The following is a 22,614-nucleotide window of genomic DNA, read 5'->3' on the forward strand; positions in this document are numbered from 1 at the left end:
ATCTTCTGACAACGGTGGTTGTTGAAGAAGCCCTTGCTCATGTTTCACCTTATGGCTTGCAGAACTGAACTTTAAGAACCATTCCGGAACTTGGAGTTTGGGACTTTGTCACACACACACACAAAGAGTTTAGTTTTGGGGTTAACGTTCAAGGTTTAACATTTTTGAATTCTAACATACTAACATTTTTACTTTTATTTTACGTATTATCATAAGTAGTGATTAATAAAATAGTTTTTAACACTGAATCATGCTCAGTGTGTTTCTTTTGTTGCTGGTTCATGACAAAATTGGGGGCTCGTCTGGGATTGTTCCCAAGGTTAACGAGATTCGTTCGGGATTCAATCCAAAGATTTTTGAGGGAGGTCTGATAAATTCTTTTTAATTGGCTTGTGTGTGTGGAAACCAGTAGCAATGGATATTAAGGCATTTTTGGAGTCACCAACCCAAAAGGGATTGGAGGTGGCGAAAAAGCATGATCTGATAAAGATTGCTACAAGGTTAAACCTTACAGAAGTAAAGCAGTCTATGAGAAAGGCAGATATTCAGAGACTGATAGCTGGCCATTATGTGGAAAAGAAGGTGTTTGAGAAGGAAGTGTTAAAACAGTTTCCTGGCAGTGAAATAGCAATTTCTGAGGCACAGGTGCAGCTGGCAAAGATAGAGGCTGAACGAGAGCAAACCCAGTTAAAGATAGAGGCTGAACGAGAACAAAATAAATTAGAAGCTGAACAAAAGATAACTCAGATGAAGTTAGAGGCTGAACGGGAATGAGAGATAACTCGGATGAAGTTAGAGGCTGATCAGGAACGGGAACTAGTTCGGTTAAAGTTTGAGGCAGAGGAGAAGGAAAAACAGAGTTACAAATGAAGCGTAGGAGTTTGGAATCTGATTCTGATGATGGCTTTTCAGCCAGTAGGGAGGTTCGATTAGTCCCTCCTTTTGAGGAAGATCAGGTTGATCAGTATTTCCAACATTTTGAAAAGGCTGCTGTGAGTTCAAACTGGCCAAGGAAAGGATGGGCTCTTATGGTACAGAGTGTGATTAAAGGTAAAGCTCAAAAAGCTTATTCTGCTTTGTCTGCTGAGGATGCAGCTGATTATACCAAGGTAAAACAAGCTATTTTGAAGGCCTATGAATTGGTCCCTGAGGCTTATAGACAAAAATTCAGAGATTTGAGGAAATCTGCAGATCAGACTTATATGGAATTTGCCAGTGGAAAGAGAATATGTTTTGAACGATGGTGCCTGGCTAAAAATGTAGATGGGGATTTTGATAAATTGAAAGAATTGATGTTAGTGGAAGACTTTAAAAGATGTGTTCCAGCTGAATTAACAACATATTTAAATGAAAAGGCAGTGGAAACTTTACAAGAAACTGCTAGGTTGGCAGATGATTATGCTTTAACCCATAAATCCAAATGGGGACAACCTAAAACCTTTCAAAAGAGTTACAAGGACAATCCAGGTAAACCGGAGATTAAATTGGGAGGTAATCAAAAAGGAAAGGATGAAAAGAAGCCAGGGCTGGAGAAGCCTGTTGAGCGTACTTGTTATTACTGTAGGAAACCTGGCCATGTGATATCTAATTGTGCCCTTTTGAAGAAAAGGAAGGAAGCTGTGCCCAATGCTTGCTTTCAGGCAATTAAAAATCAAAAAGGTTTAGGAGATGCTGTTAAAGATCAATCCTTGCAAGAGGGAAAAGCGGAAAAGTTGGAGGAGGTGAGAAAAGAATTCCGTTCTTATGTATCAGAGGGTTTTGTTTCACTGAATGATGAGTCACCCCAGGTGCCAGTGAAAATTCTTAGAGATACTGGGGCTAGTCAATCTCTCTTGCTGGACGGTGTTTTAAATTTTGGTGAAGAAAGTGACACTGGTGAGGTAAATCTAATACGAGGCGTTACAGATGACACCATGTCTGTCCCTTTACACAGGGTGAGTTTAAAGTCAAAGTTCGTAGAAGGACCAGTCGAGATAGGGATAAGACCTAGGTTGCCAGTGGAAGGAGTTTCTTTGTTATTGGGAAATGACCTTGCAGATGGAGAAATTGTTCCTGTGGTACGGTTAACAACCAAACCAAGGATTGATGAGTCTGAGAATGATCCAGATGTTTACCCATCATGTGCGGTGACTCGAGCTAGAGCTAGAGAATTAGCCAAGACAGACAGTCCGGTGCAGTCTGATGTGGTTCCTTGTGACAGTCCTAAACAGGAAGAAAATTATGATGCCTTATCTGAGACTTTTCTGTCTTCACTGGAGGATCAACATCCTTATAGTGAGCCTGAATTTAAAGATTTGTCTTTGTCGAGGAAGGATTTTATGGTGGAACAGACAAAGGACCCTGAGTTGACAGAATTGAAAAAAAAAGCACTCTCATGTAAGGAGATTGAAAAAGTGCCAATTGGATATTATGTCAAAAATGGAGTGTTAATGAGGAAATGGAGACCTCCTCATGTTCCTGTTACTGAGGAATGGGAAGTTATTCATCAGGTTGTTGTTCCAAAAGTTTATAGGAATGAGATTTTAAATTTGGCCCATAGTATGCCTTTGGGTGGTCATTTTGGTGTGAATAAAACTGTAGGGAAGATCTTGAAACAATTCTATTGGCCTGGTTTGAGAAAAGATGTGGTGATGTTTTGTCGAACCTGCCACACACGTCAGATGGTAGGTAAACCAAATCAAAAACCCCCTGTGGCTCCGTTGAAACCAATTCCTGCTTTTGGTGAACCATTTTCGAAGGTGATTGTGGACTGTGTTGGCCCATTACCAAAATCTAAGACTGGAAATCAGTATTTGTTAACCATTATGTGTGCCACTTCTAGATTTCCAGAGGCAATACCCCTTAGAAATATTAAGGCCAAGACGGTGTCAAAGGCTCTTTTAAAATTTTTTACCTTGTTTGGTTTGCCAAAAGAAATCCAATCTGATCAAGGTAGTAATTTTATGTCAAATTTTTTTCAACAAATAGTCTATGAGCTGGGAGCAAAGCAAATTGTATCATCTGCATATCACCCAGAATCTCAAGGAGCTCTGGAGAGATTTCATTCTACTGTCAAAAATATGCTGAAAACGTATTGCTTTGAAAACACAAAGGATTGGGACGAAGGTATTCATTTACTTTTGTTTGCCGTTAGAGAATCGATCCAGGAGTCAATAGGATTTAGTCCGTTTGAGCTTGTATTTGGACATAGGGTGAGAGGACCTTTGGAGTTGTTAAGAGAGCAATGGGTTAATGAAGAAGTGCACTTGAATCTGTTGGACTATGTCCAAAAATTTAAAACTCGGTTGGAGAGAGTCTGCCAGCTAGCGAGAGAGAATTCGAAAACTAGCCAGATAAGAATGAAGACATATTTTGATAGACGTGCTCGGCCTAGGACATTTGCAGTGCGGCAAAAGGTGTTGGTATTTTTCCCTAGCCAAAATAATCCCTTGCAATCTCGTTTTTCTGGACCCTATGTTATTGAATCTCGAGTGACTGATTTAACATATATAATCAAAACACCAGATAGACGCAAGAAAACACAACTCTGTCATGTAAACATGCTAAAACCTTATTATGAGAGGGATTCAGTTGTGGCCTTGGTGGATGATGTAAAGGTTGTTTCTAGAATGCCTGATGTTGATGTTGAGGAAGGCCAATTTAGACCAAATATTGTTCCATCGAAACTAAAAAACCAAAATATCATGGAGAACCTTGACACGAAGTTGGACCATTTACAAGTTTCACAAAAACAACAGATAAGAGAATTAATTTCAAAATTTAAAAATCTGTTCCCAGATGTTCCAAACAGAACATCGATAGTTACCCATGATGTTGATGTTGGGGATGCAAAACCAATCAAACAACACCCATATCGAATGAATGTGGAAAAAAGTAAATTGTTGATCAGGAGATAAAATACATGTTGGAAAATGATATTATTGACATTCTACTTCAAATTGGAGTTTGCCCTGTGTTATTGTACCTAAACCTGATGGAACTGTTAGATTTTGCACAGATTACAGGAAAGTGAATGCTGTAACAAAGTCAGATGCTTACCCTATTCCTGGGGTGGATGATTGCACAGATAGAGTGGGAAAGGCAAAATTTCTTACAAAGATTGACCTATTAAAAGGGTACTGGTGTGTTCCATTAACAGATAGAGGAAGGGAGATTTCAGCCTTTGTAACCCCTTCTGGATTGTATGAATACAATGTTTTGCCATTTGGAATGAAAAATGCTCCGGCAACATTTCAAAGAATGATTAATTCAGTGATTCACAGGTTAAAACATACAGATGCCTACATTGATGACTTAGTGACTGGGAATGATACTTGGGAAGATCACATCTCTGCGTTAGAAAGGTTGTTTGAAAGACTTTCCAAGGCTAACCTTACAGTTAACTTGGCTAAAAGTGAATTTGGCCATGCCACTGTGACGTATCTTGGTTATGTTGTAGGTCAAGGCAAGCAAGCTCCTGTTCAGGCAAAAGTTCAAGCAATATCTGAGTTCCCTATTCCCACAGGTACGAGGACTGTTAGAAGATTTCTGGGAATGGTTGGATATTACTGAAAATTTTGTAAAAATTTTGCTGATAGTGCTCTTCCCCTAACTAATCTTCTGAAGAAGGGAGTAAAGTTTGTTTGGACAGATTCTTGTCAAGAAGCATTTGAGAAGCTGAAAGCCATTTTATGCTACCATCCTGTGCTCAAAACACCTGACTTTGAAAAGCCACTTTCATTAGCAGTAGATGCCAGTGATGAAGCTGCAGGAGCTGTGTTGTTGCAGAAGGGTGACCTTGATGATATTGACCATCCTGTAGCTTACTTTTCAAAGAAATTTAATGAGCATCAAAAGAATTATTCCACCATAGAGAAAGAATTACTGTCTCTTGTTTTAGCCTTGCAACATTTCAGTGTATATGTTTGCACCGCTCAGAAACCATTGACTGTGTATACAGATCATAACCCACTGGTGTTTCTGAGCCGAGTCAAAAACAAGAACAGAAGGCTGTTAAACTGGAGTTTAATTTTGCAAGAGTTTGATCTCATGATAACTCACATTAAAGGCAAAGATAATGTGATTGCTGATTGTCTTTCCCGATGTTAAATGGGAAACATGTATCTGTACTAATCTGATAGTCTGTAGTTGTGTAGCATGATAATTATTAACATTACTAACTGTATGCGCGGTTAAAATTTTCTTGGGAAAATTTTTTTTTAGGTGGGAGGTGTTACGGACTCAGTGAAAGTCCCTTTAAGATAGAGTGTGTGTGTATGTGTGTGTGGGGCGTGCTTACGTCAATAGAAGATAAAGGACGTAATGACGTTGTTGAAGAGGTTAGAAGAAGAAGGAGAGAGAGAGAGAGAAGGGAGAGAGACACCAGCCTGCTTGTTTTCTCTATCGATGGATGAGAAACAATAACTGTGTTTGCCACTGAAATCCATGTATGGAAGTTGGAAGTAATCCGGTGGAGTTCACTTTGTTGCTGACCTGTAGAAGGAACCAGGTATTTGTGTGTGGACGACCACGGTTCGGATGCTTTCGGGGTGAGGAAGTCACTACCGAGTAAACACTGAAGTGTCGTTTGGGTTCCATCGAGGAACATTTGGATTTCGTATGTACTCTCCTATGTTTTTCTACATCTACATCTTATCTTCAGACAACGGTGGTTGTTGAAGAAGCCCTTGCTCATGTTTCACCTTATGGCTTGCGGAACTGAACTTTAAGAACCATTCCTGAACTGGGAGTTTTGGACTTTGCCACACCCACACACACACGAAGAGTTTAGTTTTGGGGTTAACGTTCGAGGTTTAACATTTTTGAATTCTAACATACTAACATTTTTACTTTTATTTTACGTATTATCATAAGTAGTGATTAATAAAATAGTTTTTAACACTGAATCATGCTCAGTGTGTTTCTTTTGTTGCTGGTTTGTGACAGGACTCAGTGAAAGTCCCTTTAAGATAGAGAGTGTGTGTGTATGTGTGTGTGGGGCGTGCTTACGTCAATAGAAGATAAAGGACGTAATGACGTTGTTGAAGAAGAAGAAGAGAGAGAGAGAGAGAAGGGAGAGAGACACCAGCCTGCTTGTTTTCTCTATCGATGGATGAGAAACAATAACTGTGTTTGCTACTGAAATCCATGTATGGAAGTTGGAAGTAATCCGGTGGAGTTCACTTTGTTGCTGACCTGTAGAAGGAAACGGGTATTTGTGTGTGGACGACCACGGTTCGGATGCTTTTCGGGGTGAGGAAGTCACTACCGAGTAAACGCTGAAGTGTCGTTTGGGTTCCATCGTGGAACATTTGGATTTCATATTTGCTCTCCCTATGTTCTCTACATCTACGTCTTATCTTCTGACAACGGTGGTTGTTGAAGAAGCCCTTGCTCATGTTTCACCTTATGGCTTGCGGAACTGAACTTTAAGAACCATTCCGGAACTGGGAGTTTTGGACTTTGTCACACACACACACAAAGAGTTTAGTTTTGGGGTTAACGTTCGAGGTTTAACATTTTTGAATTCTAACATACTAACATTTTTACTTTTATTTTACGTATTATCATAAGTAGTAATTAATAAAATAGGTTTTAACACTGAATCATGCTCAGTGTGTTTCTTTTGTTGCTGGTTCGTGACAGGGCCACTCAGCTCCACCCCAGCACATGGGCTTCAGGTTCCACACCAACCAACACAGCCCTCATCACTACCCTTCACTCTAATCCCCAACACCACCATTGGCTGTCCTGGGGCCAAAGCCCAGATATAAGAGTGCTTTCTGCTCTCTCTCCCAGATTTAATATTGGATTAACCAATGGAAACATCTACTTCAAATAATCCCCTCCAGTCTTTACCCGAGCTGGCAGAGAGGCTGGGCTGTCTGGTGGGACAGTCTGAGGGTGATACAGGAAGGATTTTAACTCACCATAGAACGGTTCATATTGTGCACATACAAACTTCACTTCCTGAAAACAGAAGTAACAGCAGCTGTTAATAACGGAAGATTTTCCATTTCGAAGAGTGTGCTCATACAATGAGGACCTGGGTCAAATGAACAAGAGACAAGAGTTCAAATCCCACCAAGGAATTTCAACTCAGTGAATGAAGTAAATCTCAGATAAAGATTGGTCTCAGTAACAGTGACTGAGAGCCTGCCAGAGGTTGTAAGCTCTCAGCTGGTCACTAACGTCCTTCACTGGATGAAATCTGACCTCCTGCCCCACTCCAGCCTGTGTGTGACTCCGATGTTGATATTCTGCCCCCCAAAATGAACTGGCAACCCCATTTTTACCACAACCACTACACCCAAAACCACATAGGTCACCAAGGACATGGATTTGGACATGATAATTCAATTCCGGCCACTGTCTGTAAGGAGTTTGTACGTTCTCCCCGTGTCTGCGTGGGTTTCCTCCGGGTGCTCTGGTTTCCTCCCACATTCCAAAGGCGTACGGGTTAGGAAGTTGTGAGCATCCTATGTTGGTGCCGGAAGTGTGGTGACACTTGCGGGCTGCCCCCAGAACACTCTACGCAAAGATTCATTTCACTGTGTGTTTTGATGTACATGTGACTAATAAAGAAATCTTATCTTATATTATCAAAATCTACCTCACCTTGGGAATTCAGATCCTGGGTCTGCGTTTGGCTGTCATGAGGTCTAGATCTAAGTTGTCCTGGTGAGACCCAAACTGAGCAGTTCATTGGTGAATAAGTGCCACTTGACAGCCCTGTGAATGATGCCTTCCATCACTTTGCTGATGATTGAGAAAGACTGATTGTGCACTCGTTAGCTGGGATGGATTAGTCCTGCTTTTGTGAACAAGACATGACTGGGCAATTTCCACATTGTTGGGTAGATCCCTGTGTTGTAACTGTACTGGAACAGTTTGGCCAGAGGTACAAATAGTTCTGGAGCACCAGGACTGCAGTGGGGTTGCTGTCCATAGCCTTTGCTGGATCCAGTGATGTCCACATATGAAATTGCCCATATTGTCAGGAAAAATGAAAAGGAAGCAGATTGTCTAAACAGTGAGATTGTAGAGCTCTGAGACACAGAGGGATTTGGGTGTGTTCGTGCATGATTTGCAAAAAACCAGTAAGAAGGTACAGCAAATAGTTCAGCAAACTAACAGAATGTTAGTGTTTATTGCTGGTGGAATCCAAGAGTAGGGAGGCTATGCCTCAGTTATACATGGTAATGGTCTCCATCTGGAGTCTCCGTATCTAAGGAAGGATGGTAATTTGTTGGAAACAGTTTCAGGAAGGTTTATTGGACTAACATCTACAACAGGCAGTTTGTGTTATGAGTGAGGTTGGATAGGCTGCATTTGTATCCACTGAAGTTTAGAGGGGACCACTACAACATGTAAGAGCTTGGGTGGAGGTGGAGGGAGGTTTCCTCTTGTGGCAGAATCTAGAACCAGGGATCACTGTTTAAAAAAGTTTCCATTCAAGACAGATATGAGGAGAAATTCCCTCAGGGCCGTGAGTCTTGGGAACTCTGCCTCAAAGTGCAGTTTAAGTAGTGGCTTTTGGTATTTAGAGTCATAGAGTCCTACAGCACAGAAACAGGCCCTTCGGCCCATTTAGTCCATGCCGACCTGATCTTCTGCCTAGTCCCATCTACCTGCACCCGGACCATATCCCCCCAAACCCCTCCCATCCATGTACCTATCCAAACTTCTCTTAAATGTTATAATTGAACCCACATCCACCACTTCCGCTGGCAGCTCGTTCCACACTCGCACCACCCTCTGAGTGAAGAAGTTCCCCCTCAGATTCCCCTTAAATATTTCACCTTTCACCCTAAACCTATGACCTCTGGTTCTAGTCTCACCCAAACTGAGGGGAAAAAGCCTACGACCATATCTACCTGTGATGCCACTTTCAAGGAATTATGGATCTGTGTTCCCAGGTCCCTTTGTTGTACCGCACACCTCAGAGCCCTACCATTCACTGTGTAAGTCTTACCCTCGTGTGTCCTCCCAAAGTGCATCACCTCACACCTGTCTGCATTAAATTCCATCTGCCATTTTCCAGCCCATTTTCCCAGCTGGTCAAGATCACGCTGCAAGCTTTGATAGCCTTCCTCACTGTCCACTACACCCCCAATCTTGGTGTCATCCACATATTTGCTGATCCAGTTTACCACATTATCATCTAAATCATTAATATAGATGATAAACCACAACAGTCCCAGCATCAATCCCTGCGGCACACCACTAGTCACAGGCCTCCGGTCAGAGAGACAACCATCTACTACCACTCTCTGGCTTCTCCCGCTAAGCCAATGTTGAATCCAATTGGCTACTTCATCCTGAATGCCAAGCGACTTAATCTTCTGGAGCAGCCTCCCACGCGGGACTTTATCAAAGGCCTTGCTAAAGTCCATGTAGACAACATCCACTGTCTTTCCCTCATCAACCTTCTTGGCAACCTCCTCAAAGATCTCTATAAGATTGGTTAGACATGACCTACCATGCACAAGGCCATGTTGTCTATCCCTAATCAGGTCCTGTTTATCCAAATACTTATATATCCTGTCCCTCAGAGTACCTTCCAATAATTTACCCACGACTGACGTCAGGCTCACTGGCCTATAATTTCCCGGCTTAATCTTAGAGCCTTTCTTAAGCAACAGAACAGCATTAGCTATCCTCCAGTCCTCCAGCGCCTCACCTGTGGCTAAGGACATTCTAAATATCTCTGCTAGGGCCTGCCCCTGCAATTTCTGCACTAGCCTCCCACAAAGTCCAAGCGGACACCTTTCCAGGCCCTGGGGATTTATCCACCCTAATTTGCCTCAAGATAGCAAGCACCTCCTCCCCCGTAATCCAGATACGGTCCATGACCTCACTATTTTGCCTCAGTTCGATAGTCTCTGTGCCCGTCTCCAGAGTAAATACAGTTGCAAAAAGTTCATATATGATCTCCCCTGTCTCTTTTGGCTCCATGCATAGGTGACTGTGCTGATCTTCAAGAGGACCAATTTTGTACCTTGCTACCCTTTTGCTCTTAATATAGCTATAGAAACCCTTGGGATTCTCTCTCACCTTGTCCGCCAGAGCAACCTCATGTTCTCTTTTTGCCCACCTGATTTCTCTCTTAAGTGTTCTCTTCATTTCTTATACTCCTCAAGCGCCTCATTTGATTCTAACTGCCTATACCTGATATGCACCTCCTTTTTTTCTTTACTAGGACCTCGATATCCCTTGATAACCAATGTTCCCTAAACCTGTTAGCCTTGCCTTTTATTCTAACAGGAACATACAGATTCTGTACTCTCAATATTTCACTTTTGAAAGTCTCCCACTTACCAAGCATCTCTTTGCCGGAAAACAGCCGATCCCAACCCACACCTGTCAGATCCCTTCTGATGCCATCAAAACTGGCCTTCCTCCTGTGTAGAATCTCAACCCGAGGACCAATCCTATCTTTCTCCATAATTATCTTGAAACTAATGGAATTATGATCACTAGATCCAAAGTGTTCCCCTGCACACACTTCTGTCACCCACCCTCTCTCATTTCCTAAGAGATCCAGTATCGCTCTCTCTCTAGTTGGGACCTCTACATGTTGACTAAGGAAATTTTCCTGAACACATTTGACAAACTCGATCCCATCCAGTCCTTTTACAGTCTGGGAGTCCCAGTCAATATGTGGAAAGTTAAAATCATCAACTATCGCAGCTTTATATTTCCTGCAACTGTCTTCTCTCTCTCTACAAATTTATTCCTCTAAATCCCACTGACTATTGGGAGGTCTATAATATCGTCCCTTTCTTATTCCTCGGTTCCACCCATATTGCCTCAGTAGTCGAGCCCTCCAGTATGTCCTCTCTGAGCACCGCCGTGACATTTTCCCTGATGAGTAATGCCACCCTTCCCTCTTTAATACCTCCCCCTCTCTCATGTCTAAAACATTGGAACCCCGGAACATTGAGCTGCCAGTCCTGCCCCTCCTGCAACCAAGTCTCACTGATGGCTACAACATCATACTTCCATGTACTGATCCATGCTCTGAGTTTGTCTGCCTTACCTACAATACTCCTCGCACTGAAACAGACACATCTCAGAACATTAGTCCCACCGCGCTCTTCAACCTCCTGTTGATTTCTGTCTGCTTGCAGGCTGAACATTTACCTTCCCCACAGCCTCTCCACTTACTGCCCTGACACTCTGACTCCCATCCCCCTGCAATAGCTTAAACCAGCCCAAGCAGCACTAGCAAACTTTCCCACAAGGACAGATTGTAAGGCAGAAGTGGATAGATTATTGATAAATGAGGGGTGAAAGCTTGCTGCAAGTGGGCAGGCTTTCATTGGCCATGCTCTCATCAAATGGGTGGAGCAGGTTGGAGGGAATGAGTGCCCAACACCTGCTCCTCATTCAGATTCTGATGTTACTACTTTTGTTTTATACTGGATGCGCTGAACTTCTCAAGAGTTGTTGGGACTGCACTCATCCAGGCAGGGCAGAGAATTCCAATAACGTTCCTGATATGAGCCTTGTAGATGGTGGAAGTGCCATGGGGTGTCAGAAGGTGAGATGCTTACTGCAGAACACCCAGCCTCTGATCTGCTGTTGTAGCCACAGTATTTGTGTGGCTGGTTCAGTGGATTTTCTGGTCAATGGTGACACCCCTCCCCCAGGATATTGATGGTAGAAACCATAGAAACCATAGAAAACTACAGGACAGAAAACAGGACATTTGGCCCTTCTAGTCTGTGCCGAAACATTATTCTGCTAGTCCCATTTACCTGCCCCCAGCCCATACCCCTCCAGACCTCTCTCGTCCATGTATCTATCCAATTTACTCTTAAAAGTTAAGAGCGAGCCGGCATTTACCACATCAGATGGCAGCCCATTCCACACTCCCACCACTCTCTGTGTGAAGAAGTTCCCTCTAATGTTCCCCCTAAACCTTTCCCATTTCACCCTAAAGCCATGTCCTCTTGTCCTTATCTCTCCTAATCTAGGTGGAAAGAGCCTACTTGCATTAACCCTGTCCATGCCCCTCATCATTTTGTAAACCTCTGTCAAATCTCCCCTCATTCTTCTCCACTCCAAGGAATAAAGTCCTAACGTGCTCAGTCTTTCCCTGTAACTCAACTCCTGAAGACCCGGCAACATTCTTGTAAATCTCCTCTGCACTCTTTCAATCTTACTGACATCCTTCCTGTAGTTCGGCAACCAGAACTGCACATAATATTCTAAATTTGGTCTCACCAATGAGTTATACAACCTCACCAAAACATTCCAACTCCTATACTCAATACTTTGATTTATAAATGCCAGGATTCCAAAAGCCTTTTTTACAACCCTGTCTACCTGTGACTCTACTTTCAGGGAATTATGTATCTGAACTCCCAGATCCCTTTGTTCGTCCGCACTCCTCAGTGCCCTACCATTTACTGTGTATGTCCTCCCTTGATTTGTCCTTCCAAAATGCAACACCTCACACTTGTCTGCATTAAATTCCATCTGCCATTTTCTGGACCATTTTTCCATTTGGTCCAGATCCCTCTGCAAGCTTTGAAAGCCTTCCTCGCTGTCCACTACACCTCAGATCTTAGTGTCATCCGCAAACTTACTAGTCCAATTTACCACATTATCGTCTAGATCATTGATATATACAACAAACAACAATGGCCCCAACACAGATCCTTGAGGCACACCACTAGTCACAGGCCTCCAATCTGAGAAACAATCATCCACAAACACTCTCTGTCTTCTCCCACTCAGCCAATTTTGAATCCAGTTTACAACCTTTCCATGGATACCCATTGACTGAACCTTCTGAACTAACCTCCCATGTGGGACCTTGTCGAAGGCCTGACTAAAGTCCATGTAGACAACATCCACAGCCTTACCTTCATCTACTTTCTTAGTGACCTCCTCAAAAAACTCTACAAGATTTGTTAAACTCGATCTACCATGCACAAAGCTATGCTGACTATCCTTAATCAACCCTTGGCTGTCCAAATACTTGTATGTCCTATCTCTCACAACACCTTCCAATAATTTACCCACTACTGATGTCAGGCTCAATGGCCTGTAATTACCTGGCTTACTCTTCGAGCCTTTCTTAAACAATGGAACAACATGAGCTATCCTCCAGTCCTCTGGCACCGCACCCGTGGCTAAGGACATTTTAAATATATCTGCCAGGGCCCCTGCAATTTCTACACTAGTCTCTCTCAAGGTCTGAGGAAATATCTTGTCAGGCCCTGGGGATTTATCTACCTTTATTCGCTGTAAAGTATCAAGTACCTCCTCCTTTTTAATCTCTATATGTTCCATGACACTATTGCTTGTTTCCCTTCCTTCCATATCCACTATGCCAGTTTCCTGAGTAAATACTGTAGCAAAAAAACTGTTTAAGATCTCCCCCATCTCCTGAGGATCCACACATAGACAACCACCCTGGTCTTCTAGGGGACCAATTCTGTCTCTTACTATCCTTTTGCTCTTAATATACCTGTAGAAACCCTTTGGGTTTACCTTCACATTATCTGCCAAAGCAACCTCATGTCTTCTTTTTGCCTTCCTGATTTCCTTTTTTAGTATTTTCTTACATTTCCTATACTCTTCAAGTAGCTCATTTGTTCCTAGTTGCCTATACCTGCTATACACCTCTCTCTTTTTCTTAACCAGCTCACCAATATCCCTTGAAAACCAAGGTTCCCTATGCTTGTTACCCTTGCCTTTAATCCTGACAGGGACATACAAACTCTGCACTCTCAAAATTTTGTCTTTGAAGGCTTTCCATTTACTGAGCACATCCTTGCCAGAAAATAACTTATCCCAATCCACCCTACCTAGATCCTTTCACATTTCCACAAAATTGGCCTTTCTCCAATTTAGAACCTCCAGTCGAGGACCAGACCTGTCCTTATCCATAACTATCTTGAAACTAATTGCATTATGGTCACTGGACCCAAAATGCTCACCTACACATACTTCTGTCACCTGACCTGCCTGGTTCCCTAATAGGAGATCAAGTATTGCATTCTCTCTCGTTGGTACCTCTATACATTGATTTAGAAAACTTTCCTGAACACATTTGACAAACTCCAAGCCATCCAGCCCTTTTGCAGTGTGGGAGTCCCAGTCAATATGTGGAAAGTTAAAATCCCCTACTATTACAACTTTCTGTTTCTTACATTGGTCTGCTATCTCACTATAGATTTGTTCCTCCAATTCTCTCTGACTATTGGGTGGTCTATAATACAACCCTATTAGTGTGGCCACACCTTTCCTGTTCCTCAGCTCCACCCATATGGCCTCTGTAGACGAGCCCTTCGGGCTGTCCTTCTACACACAGCTGTGATATTTCCCTGACCAGTAATGCCACTCCTCCCCCTTTCATCCCTCCCCCTCTATCACGTCTGAAACAACAGAACCCCGGAACATTAAGCTGCCAGTCCTGCCCCTCCTGCATCCAAGTCTCACTAATAGCAATAATGTCGTAATCCTACGTACCAATCCACGCCCTAAACTCATCTGCTTTACCTATAATAATCCTTGCATTGAAATAGATGCACCTGAGAACATTTCTATCATGTACAAACCTTTGATTTCTGTCTATACCTGCAGTCCTCACATGACTTTTATCCTCCTCCTCCTCACTATCTGCTCTAACACTCTGGTTCCCCTCCCCCTGCAAATCTAGTTTAAACCCACCGGAGCAGCACTAGCAAACCTACCCACAAGTTTGTTAGTCCCCCTCCAGTTCAGGTGTAAACCGTCCCTTTGGAACAGGTCCCACCTTCCCTGGAACAAAGCCCAATTATCCAGAAACCTGAAGCCCTCCCTCCTGCACCATTTCCTTAGCCACGTATTTAGCTGCATGATCCTCCTATTTCTAGCCTCACTAGCTCGTGGCACGGGTAGCAATCCTGAGATTGCAACCTTGGAGGTCCTGTCCTTCAACTTTGCACCTAATTCCCTAAACTCTCTTTGCAGGACCTCCTCTTTCTTCCTATCCACGTCATTGGTCCCAACAATGGTGATGGTGGTGAGATAGTGATGGTAATGCCTTTAATTGTCCACGGTAGGTGGTTAGACTTCCTTCTTGTTTGAGATGGTCATTACTTAGCACTTCTGTGGCCTTGTACGTTATTTGTCACTCGCCTGCTCATGCCCTGTGTGGTCTGGAACTTGCTTTATGCAGGCACAGGCTGCTTCATTGGAGGAGGAGTTGTGACTGGTATTGAACATCCTGCAGTTATCAGTGAACATCCCACTTCTGACCCTCTGATGGAGGGAAGGTCACTGATGAAGCAGCTGGAGATGGTGGGACCCAGGACACGGCTCTGAGGAACTCTTGCAGTGATGTCTGGGGCTGGGATGATTGACATCCAACAGCCACACCCACATTCCTTCCTGTGAGGGATGACTCCAACCACTGGGGCATTTTCCTTGATGCCCACTGACCTCAGTTTTACCAGGGGTCCTCGATACCTCACTGACCAGCACCATGTAAACCCCTCTACCCAACGCATGGTAATGCAGACTCACCCCCTTCCACTCACTGACCACTCGCAACAAGATTGTATATCCTCTGTCAGGCTCCAGTGGTCTGTTCCAAAGATTCCCAGTGGTCTGACCATCTCCAATGGTCACTGCAATTGTTCCCGAGACATTGGCAGCCGGAATCCGCAGACTGATGTAGTCATAGAGAGGATACTTCGCGTTGAATGGTCCCAGTTGGCTATTCCTACAAGTCGTGTCAAGTTGTGTCCTCAGCCATGCACGTTCCCTTGTCAATGTGACAACGACCTCGTAAAATCTGGGAAAGTGATTGAAGAGGCTGTGTGAATGCGGGTGAGAGCGCAGGAGAGTGAGGGGGAGAGGGGTAAGGGGGGAGGGGGAGAAGGGAGGGGTGGAGGGGGGGACAGAGAGAGAGAGAGAGAGGGTGAGAGTGGGGGGGAGAGGGAGTGGGAGAGGAGAATGGGGAGAAGGGGGAGGGGAGGAAGGGACAGGTGGAGGGAGGGGCTGAAGGAGAAAGGAGGAAGTGAGCGAATTAGGGGAAGAGGTAGAGAGAGAAAGTGGAGGGAGAGAAGGGAGAGGGAGGGAGAGATGGAGGGAGTGTGGGATGGAGAGACGGAGGGAGACGGAGAAAGCGGGGGGGGGATAGAGAGGAAAGGGGGCTAGTGGGAGCAGGGAGGAGGCAATGGGGTGGGTAAGGAGAGGGAAGGAGAAGTGAAGGCAGGCAGGCAGGATGGAAAGGAAAGTGGGGGAGTGAGGGGAGGGAGAGGGAAGGCAGGGGTAAAGAGCTGAGCAGAAAAGGGGGCAAAAGAGGGTAGGGGAGAGGCTGGAGGGAGAGGGAGGGAAGGGGTGGGTGAGGGAGAGGAGGAGAGGGTATGGGGAGGGGAGTGGCTGCAAGGGAAAATCTGGAGAGGAGAGATATATGTGTAGGGACTAGAGGAGGGAGGAAGGGAGGGAGAGAGTGCGGAGGGAGAGAGGTAGGGAGAGGAAGGAAGGGAGAGTGCGGAGAGAGTGCGGAGGGAGAGAGGTAGGGAGAGGAAGGAAGGGAGAGTGCAGAGGGAGAGAGGTAGGGAGAGGAAGGAAGGGAGAGTGGGGAGGGAGAGAGTGGGGAGGGAGAGAGTGCGGAGGGAGAGAGGTAGGGAGAGGAAGGAAGGGAGAGTGGGGAGGGAGAGAGTGGGGAGGGAGAGTGGGGAGGGAGAGAGTGGGGAGGGAGAGAATGTGGAGGGAGAGAGTGCGGAGGGAGAGAGGTAGGGAGAGGAAGGAAGGGAGAGTGAGGAGGGAGAGAGTGCGGAGGGAGAGTGCAGAGGGAGAGAGGTAGGGAGAGGAAGGAAGGGAGAGTGGGGAGGGAGAGTGGGGAGGGAGAGAGTGGGGAGGGAGAGAGTGGGGAGGGAGAGAGTGGGGAGGGAGAGAGTGGGGAGGGAGAGAGGTAGGGAGAGGAAGGAAGGGAGAGGAAGGAAGGGAGAGTGGGGAGGGAGAGAGTGGGGAGGGAGAGAGTGAGGAGGGAGAGAGTGAGGAGGGAGAGAGGTAGGGAGAGGAAGGAAGGGAGATTGGGGAGGGAGAGTGGGGAGGGAGAGAGTGGGGAGGGAGAGAATGTGGAGGGAGAGAGTGTGGAGGGAGAGAGTGCGGAGGGAGAGAGTGCGGAGGGAGAGAGTGAGGAGGGAGAGAGTGTGGAGGGAGAGAGGTAGGGAGAGGAAGGAAGGGAGAGTGGGGAGGGAGAGAGTGGGGAGGGAGAGAGTGCGGAGGGAGAGAGTGCGGAGGGAGAGAGTGCGGAGGGAGAGAGGTAGGGAGAGGAAGGAAGGGGGTGAGGATAAACGGAAGCAGTACTCACTTGACTGCTGTGCATGGTGATGACACTGATGTAAATCGGATAACAGCGCTGGAGTGTGTGAGGTCTGAAACCGAACCTTGAATAATGGGAGCAGGTGGGTCTGCAAGCAAGGAGATTCCGGTCAGGATGCAGGCAAATCACTCTGCCTTAACCATCCCCTCACCGCCCACGGTTTTAGTGTTGCCGTCTAGTCATTCACATCATGCAGACATCACCTAAATGCTAGAACTTCTTGTCATTAAAAAGGAGGCGGTATTAGATGTCTCAGTGGTTGAAGATGGATAAATCCCCAGGGCCTGATGTATCCCAGGCTGCTGTGGGAGGAAAGGGAAGAGATTTCTGAGACCGTGACACAGATTTAAAATCTTTATTGTCCACAGCTGAGGTACCAGATGATTTGACAACAGCAATTGTGGTGCCTTAATTAAAGAAAGATAACAGGGATAAGCCAGGTTATCATAGGCCAGTGTTATTATTGGGAAACATTAAGCTGCATTTAGAGAGGCAGGGATTAATCAAGAACAAAGTCGGAGAATGCTGTAAACACTCAGCAGGTCAGGCAGCAACCGTGGGAAGAGAAGCAGTCAAAGTTTCGGGTCTGTGTAGAACAGAGAGATCGAGGGGTACAGGTACATAGTTCCCTGAAAGTGGTGACAAAGATAGACAGGCTGGTGAAGAAGGTGTTTGGCACGCTTGCTTTCATCGGTCAGGGCACTGAGTACTTGAGTTGTGACATCATATTGAAACTTGTACAAGGCAGGGTTAGTAAGTTTGCGAATGCTACTGAAATAGCTGGTGTTGCAGTGTGGAAGGTTATGAAAAGTTACAGGAGGATCTTGATCAGCTGGGTGTGTGGGCTGAGGACTGGCAAATGGCTTTCAGTCCAGATAAATGTGAGGAATTGCATTTTAGGAAATGAAACCAGACTAGGACTTGTACAGTGAATGGTAGGGCCCTGGGAGTGTTGTGGAACAGGGGGACCTAGGAGTGCAAGTGCAGAGTTCGCTGAAAGCGGTGTCACAGGTAGACAGGGTGATGAAGAAGGTATTTGACACGCTGGCCTTCATCAGTCAGGGCACTGAGTATAGGAGCAACAAACAAACTGCTGGAGGAACTCAGCGGATCAAGCAGCATCTGTGGGAGGAAAGGAATTGACGATGTTTCAAACCGGGGTTCCAGCATCTGTATTGAGTACATTGAGTACCATTGAGTACAGGAGTTGGGAAGTTATGTTGCAGGTATATAAGATGTTGGTGAGGCCTCACTTGCAGTATTGTGCACAGTTCTGGTCACCCTGCTAGAGGAAGATGTCACTAAACTGGAAAGAGTGCAGGAGAGATTTACCAGGACGTTGCCTGGACTTGGGGGCCTGAGTTACAAGGAGAGGTTGTGTGGACCAGGACTTTCTTCCCTGGAATGTCGGAGATTGAGGGGTGACCTGATAGAGGTGTATAAGATCATCAGGGGCATCGACAGGGTGGATCCCAGGGTTGGGGAATCAAGCACTAGAGGGCAGAGGTGTAAGGTGAGAGGGGAAAGATTTTGAGAGGGGAACTTGAGAGGCAACTTTTGTTACACACAGGGTGGTATGCATGTGGAACGAGCTGCCAGAGGAAATGGCTGAGGCAAGTACAATAATAACTTTTAAATGACAGTTGGATGGGTGCATGGATTGGAAAGGTTTAGAAGGTTGTGGGCCAAACGCTGGCAAATGGGACTAGCTTGGATGGGGCAGCTTGGTCAGCATGGACCAGTTGGGCCGAAGGGCCTGTTTCCCTGCTCTATAAATGTACAAATTGCTGGTGAGACAACATGTGGAGTGTTGTGCGCAGTTCTGCTCACCCAGCTGTAGGAAGGACGTCATGAAGCTGGAGAGGGGGCAGAGCGGATTCATGAGGATGTTACCAGGACTGCTGGGCTTGAGTTGTGAGGACAGGCCGGGACCGTTTCCCTGGAGTGAAGGAGGTTGAGGGATGACCATATAGGGGTTTATAAAATCATGAGGGGCACAGGTAGGGTGGAAGGTCACAGTCTTTTCCCCAGGGTAGGGGAGTCTAAAACTAGAGTGCAGAGGTTTAAGGTGAGAGGGAAAAGATTTAAAGGTGACCCCAGTGGCAAGATTTTCACAGAAGGTGGTGGGGATACGGAATCAGAGGAAGTGGTAAAGGCAGGTACAGTTACAACCTTTAAAGGACACGCACAGATACATGGATAGGAAACGTTTAGAGTCATAGAGTGAAAGCAGAGAAACAGACCCTTCAGCCCAACCTCTCCCTGCCCACTAACGTGCCTACCTGAGCTGGTCCCATTTGTCTGTATTTGGCCCACATCCCTCCAGAACTACACACAATACGCCAAGTGTGGCCTCACCAACATCCTGCACAGTTGTCACACGGCATCCCAACTCCTGTACTCAGTGCCCTGAATGACAAAGGCAAGTGTGCCAAATGCCTTCTTTACTGCCCCACCTACCCATGTATGTCACCACTTTTAGGGAACTATGTTCTATGTTCTACAACACCCCCCAGGGCCCTGCCAATGTGCAAGTCCAGCCCTGGTTTAACTTCTCAAAATGCAACACTTTGCATTTGTCCAAGTTAAATTCCATCTACCGTTCCTTGGCCACTTTGGCCTATCTGGTTGATCCAGATCCAGTTGTAACCTTAGACAACCTTCTTCACTGTCCTCTATACCAAATTTGGTGCCATCCACAAACTCACTAATCATGGCAACTAAACTCGCATCCAAATCATTAACATACTGTATATGACTAATTCCCACTGAATACTGGGGAGCCTTTTGTACAATCAAAGTGATCATCCCCTTTTAGTTCTAAGTTCTATCCATGTTCCGCTGCTTTCAGGAATCGGTGGACATGCCCTCTGAAATCACTCTGTTTCTTCACACCTGAGTCTATCTACTCCAAACCCATTTTCCCTCTCACATCCTCACCAACTCTCTGTTCTCTTGCCACCCATATAATCTAGGGGAATGCCCTAATGTTTAACGTGGGGAAGTTGAGGTCATGTATTTTGATAAGAGGAATCAAAGGGCAGATTCTTACCTAAATGGAGAGAGACTGAAAGTGAGTGAAGGTGAGAGGGATCCAGGAGGGATCCAGGTGTCCTAGTGCATGAATCACTACAGGTTAGCAGGCAGGTCTGACAGGAGTTGGCTTTTCCTGCAAAGAGTTTGGAGTTTAAGAACAGGGAGGTTTTGTTGCTGTTGTACAGGGTGTTGGTGAGGCCACACCTGGAATACTGTATACACTTTCGGTCCCTATACCTAAAAAAGGATATAGTAACATCAGAGCCGTCCGAAGGAGATTCACCAGGCTAATTCCTGGGACGAGGTTAACCTATAAAGAGAGGCTAGACAGTTTGGGTTGTTATTGGAGTTTAGAAGAATGAGGGGTGACCTTATTCAAAAATATAAGATCCTAATGGGACTTGACAGGGTAGATGTTGAGATGTTTTCACTTGCGGTAGAGCCTCGAACAAGGGACATAGCTACAAAACAAGGGGAAGGTCATTTAAAACTGAGGTGTATAGAAATTTCTTCCCTCAGAAGGTGGTGAATCTCTGGAATTCTCTGCCCCTAAGGTGGAGGAAGCTGGATCATTCGATATAATTAAAGTAGAGATTGTCTATTTGAAAGATCGAGGAATTGAGGGTAATGGGGAACAGGCACAGAAGAGCAGCTGAGGCCAGCACAGATCAGCCACGATCACTGTGAATGGTGGGGCAGGCTTGAGGGGCCTGGTGGTCAACTCCTGCTCCTATTGTCTTTGGCTCCATGGTCGTAGACACTTTTGCTGTGAGGAAAAGTTACTCACTGTCCACATATCTGCTCTTGATGACTGTTTGGAGGACTAGAGTAGACCCGCAGCAACATGATTGCCACCATTTTGTTTCTAATGCCTTGCTGCATGCATGGATTGCTTCAGTTCCTGAGGAGTTGTGAATGGAATTGAACAGTGCACAATCATCAGTGAACATCCCACTTCAGTGGTGAAAGGTGTTTCTGTGACCATGGTGCTCCACAGGGATTGTTGTTGTTTGTGCCATATGTTAATTACTTGGACATGAATGTAGGAGGAACAATTAGTAAGTTTGCAGATGACACAAAAGATGATGGTGTGGTGGATAGTGAAGCACGTTGTCTAAGGCCACAGCAGGACATGGATCGGCTGGAAGGTTGGGTGGAGCACTGGCAGATGGAATTTAGTGCAAGTGATGCATATTGGGGTAGGATTTATACAGTAAATGGGAAGCAGAGAAGAAGCATGGTGGGGGGTGGGGGGGGGTGTGGGGAAGGGGGGGTGGGGAAGGGGGGTGGGGATTACCTAAAGTGGGAGAATGAGGTGCTGTTCCTCCATTTTGTGCTTGGAATTCTCCCGGCAGTGGAGGAGGCCGAGGACTGACATATCAGTGATAGTGTGGGAGGGGGAGCTGAAGTGACTGCACGGGGAGATGCAGGTCGTGGTTACGGACGGAGTGCAGGTGTTCTGTGAAACATTCATGTGCCCATATAAGAGCCTCTTAAAGGCCTTTATCATATCTGCCTTCACCACCACACCTGGCAGCACAATCCAGTCACCTACCACTCTCTGTGTAAAAAACCTGTCCCACACATCTCCTTTGAACTTTATCTACATCTCTCATAATCTTATAAACCTCTATCAGATCTCCCCTCAGCCTCCACTGCTCCAGAGAGAACAAAACATGTTTGTCCAACCCCTCCTCGTAGCACATGCCCTCTAATCCAGGCAGCATCCTGGTGAACCTCTTCTGCACCCTCTCCAAAGCCTCCACATCCTTCCTATAATGGGACAACCAGAATTTAATGCAATACTCCAGATGCAGCCTGACCAGAGTTTTATAAATCTGCAACATAACTTCCTGACTCTTGAACTCAGTGCCTCGACTAATAAAGGAAAGCATGCCGTACCACCCTATCAACTTTTTCAGTTACTTTCAGGGAGCTATGGACCTGGACCCCAAGTTCCCTCTGCTCATCAACACTGTTAAGGGTCCTGCCATTAACAATGAACTGTCCCTGTACCTTTGATCTCCCAAAGTACAACACTTCACATTTGGCCGGGTTGAACTCCATCTGCCATTTTTCCGTGATATTTGCAGCTTATCTATATCCCGCTGTATCCTTTGGCAACTTCTACACTATCCACAACACCTCCGATCTTTGTATCATCTGTGAACTTACTAATCCACCCATCTACATTTTCATCCAGGTCGTTTATATACATCACAAACAGCAGAGGTCCCAGTACGGATCCCTGAGGAACACCACTG

General features: G+C 45.4%; 1 protein-coding gene across 3 annotated transcripts in view; it reads right to left on the minus strand.

Moving 5' to 3' along the window:
• LOC127572454 (receptor-type tyrosine-protein phosphatase alpha-like) overlaps positions 1-22,614 on the minus strand; it is a 108,528-nt gene that overhangs the window by 25,487 nt on the left and 60,427 nt on the right. For all 3 annotated transcript variants that reach the window (XM_052019734.1, XM_052019733.1, XM_052019735.1), the window contains 3 exons: positions 17,303-17,402; positions 15,505-15,775; positions 6,909-6,948 (listed from right to left, as the gene is read on the minus strand). In XM_052019734.1, the coding sequence (XP_051875694.1) occupies positions 6,909-6,948; positions 15,505-15,775; positions 17,303-17,402 (411 nt within the window). The remainder of the gene's footprint in view (positions 1-6,908; positions 6,949-15,504; positions 15,776-17,302; positions 17,403-22,614) is intronic.

The sequence above is a fragment of the Pristis pectinata genome, chromosome 7, assembly GCF_009764475.1.
Source record: "Pristis pectinata isolate sPriPec2 chromosome 7, sPriPec2.1.pri, whole genome shotgun sequence".
Lineage (NCBI taxonomy): Eukaryota > Metazoa > Chordata > Chondrichthyes > Rhinopristiformes > Pristidae > Pristis > Pristis pectinata.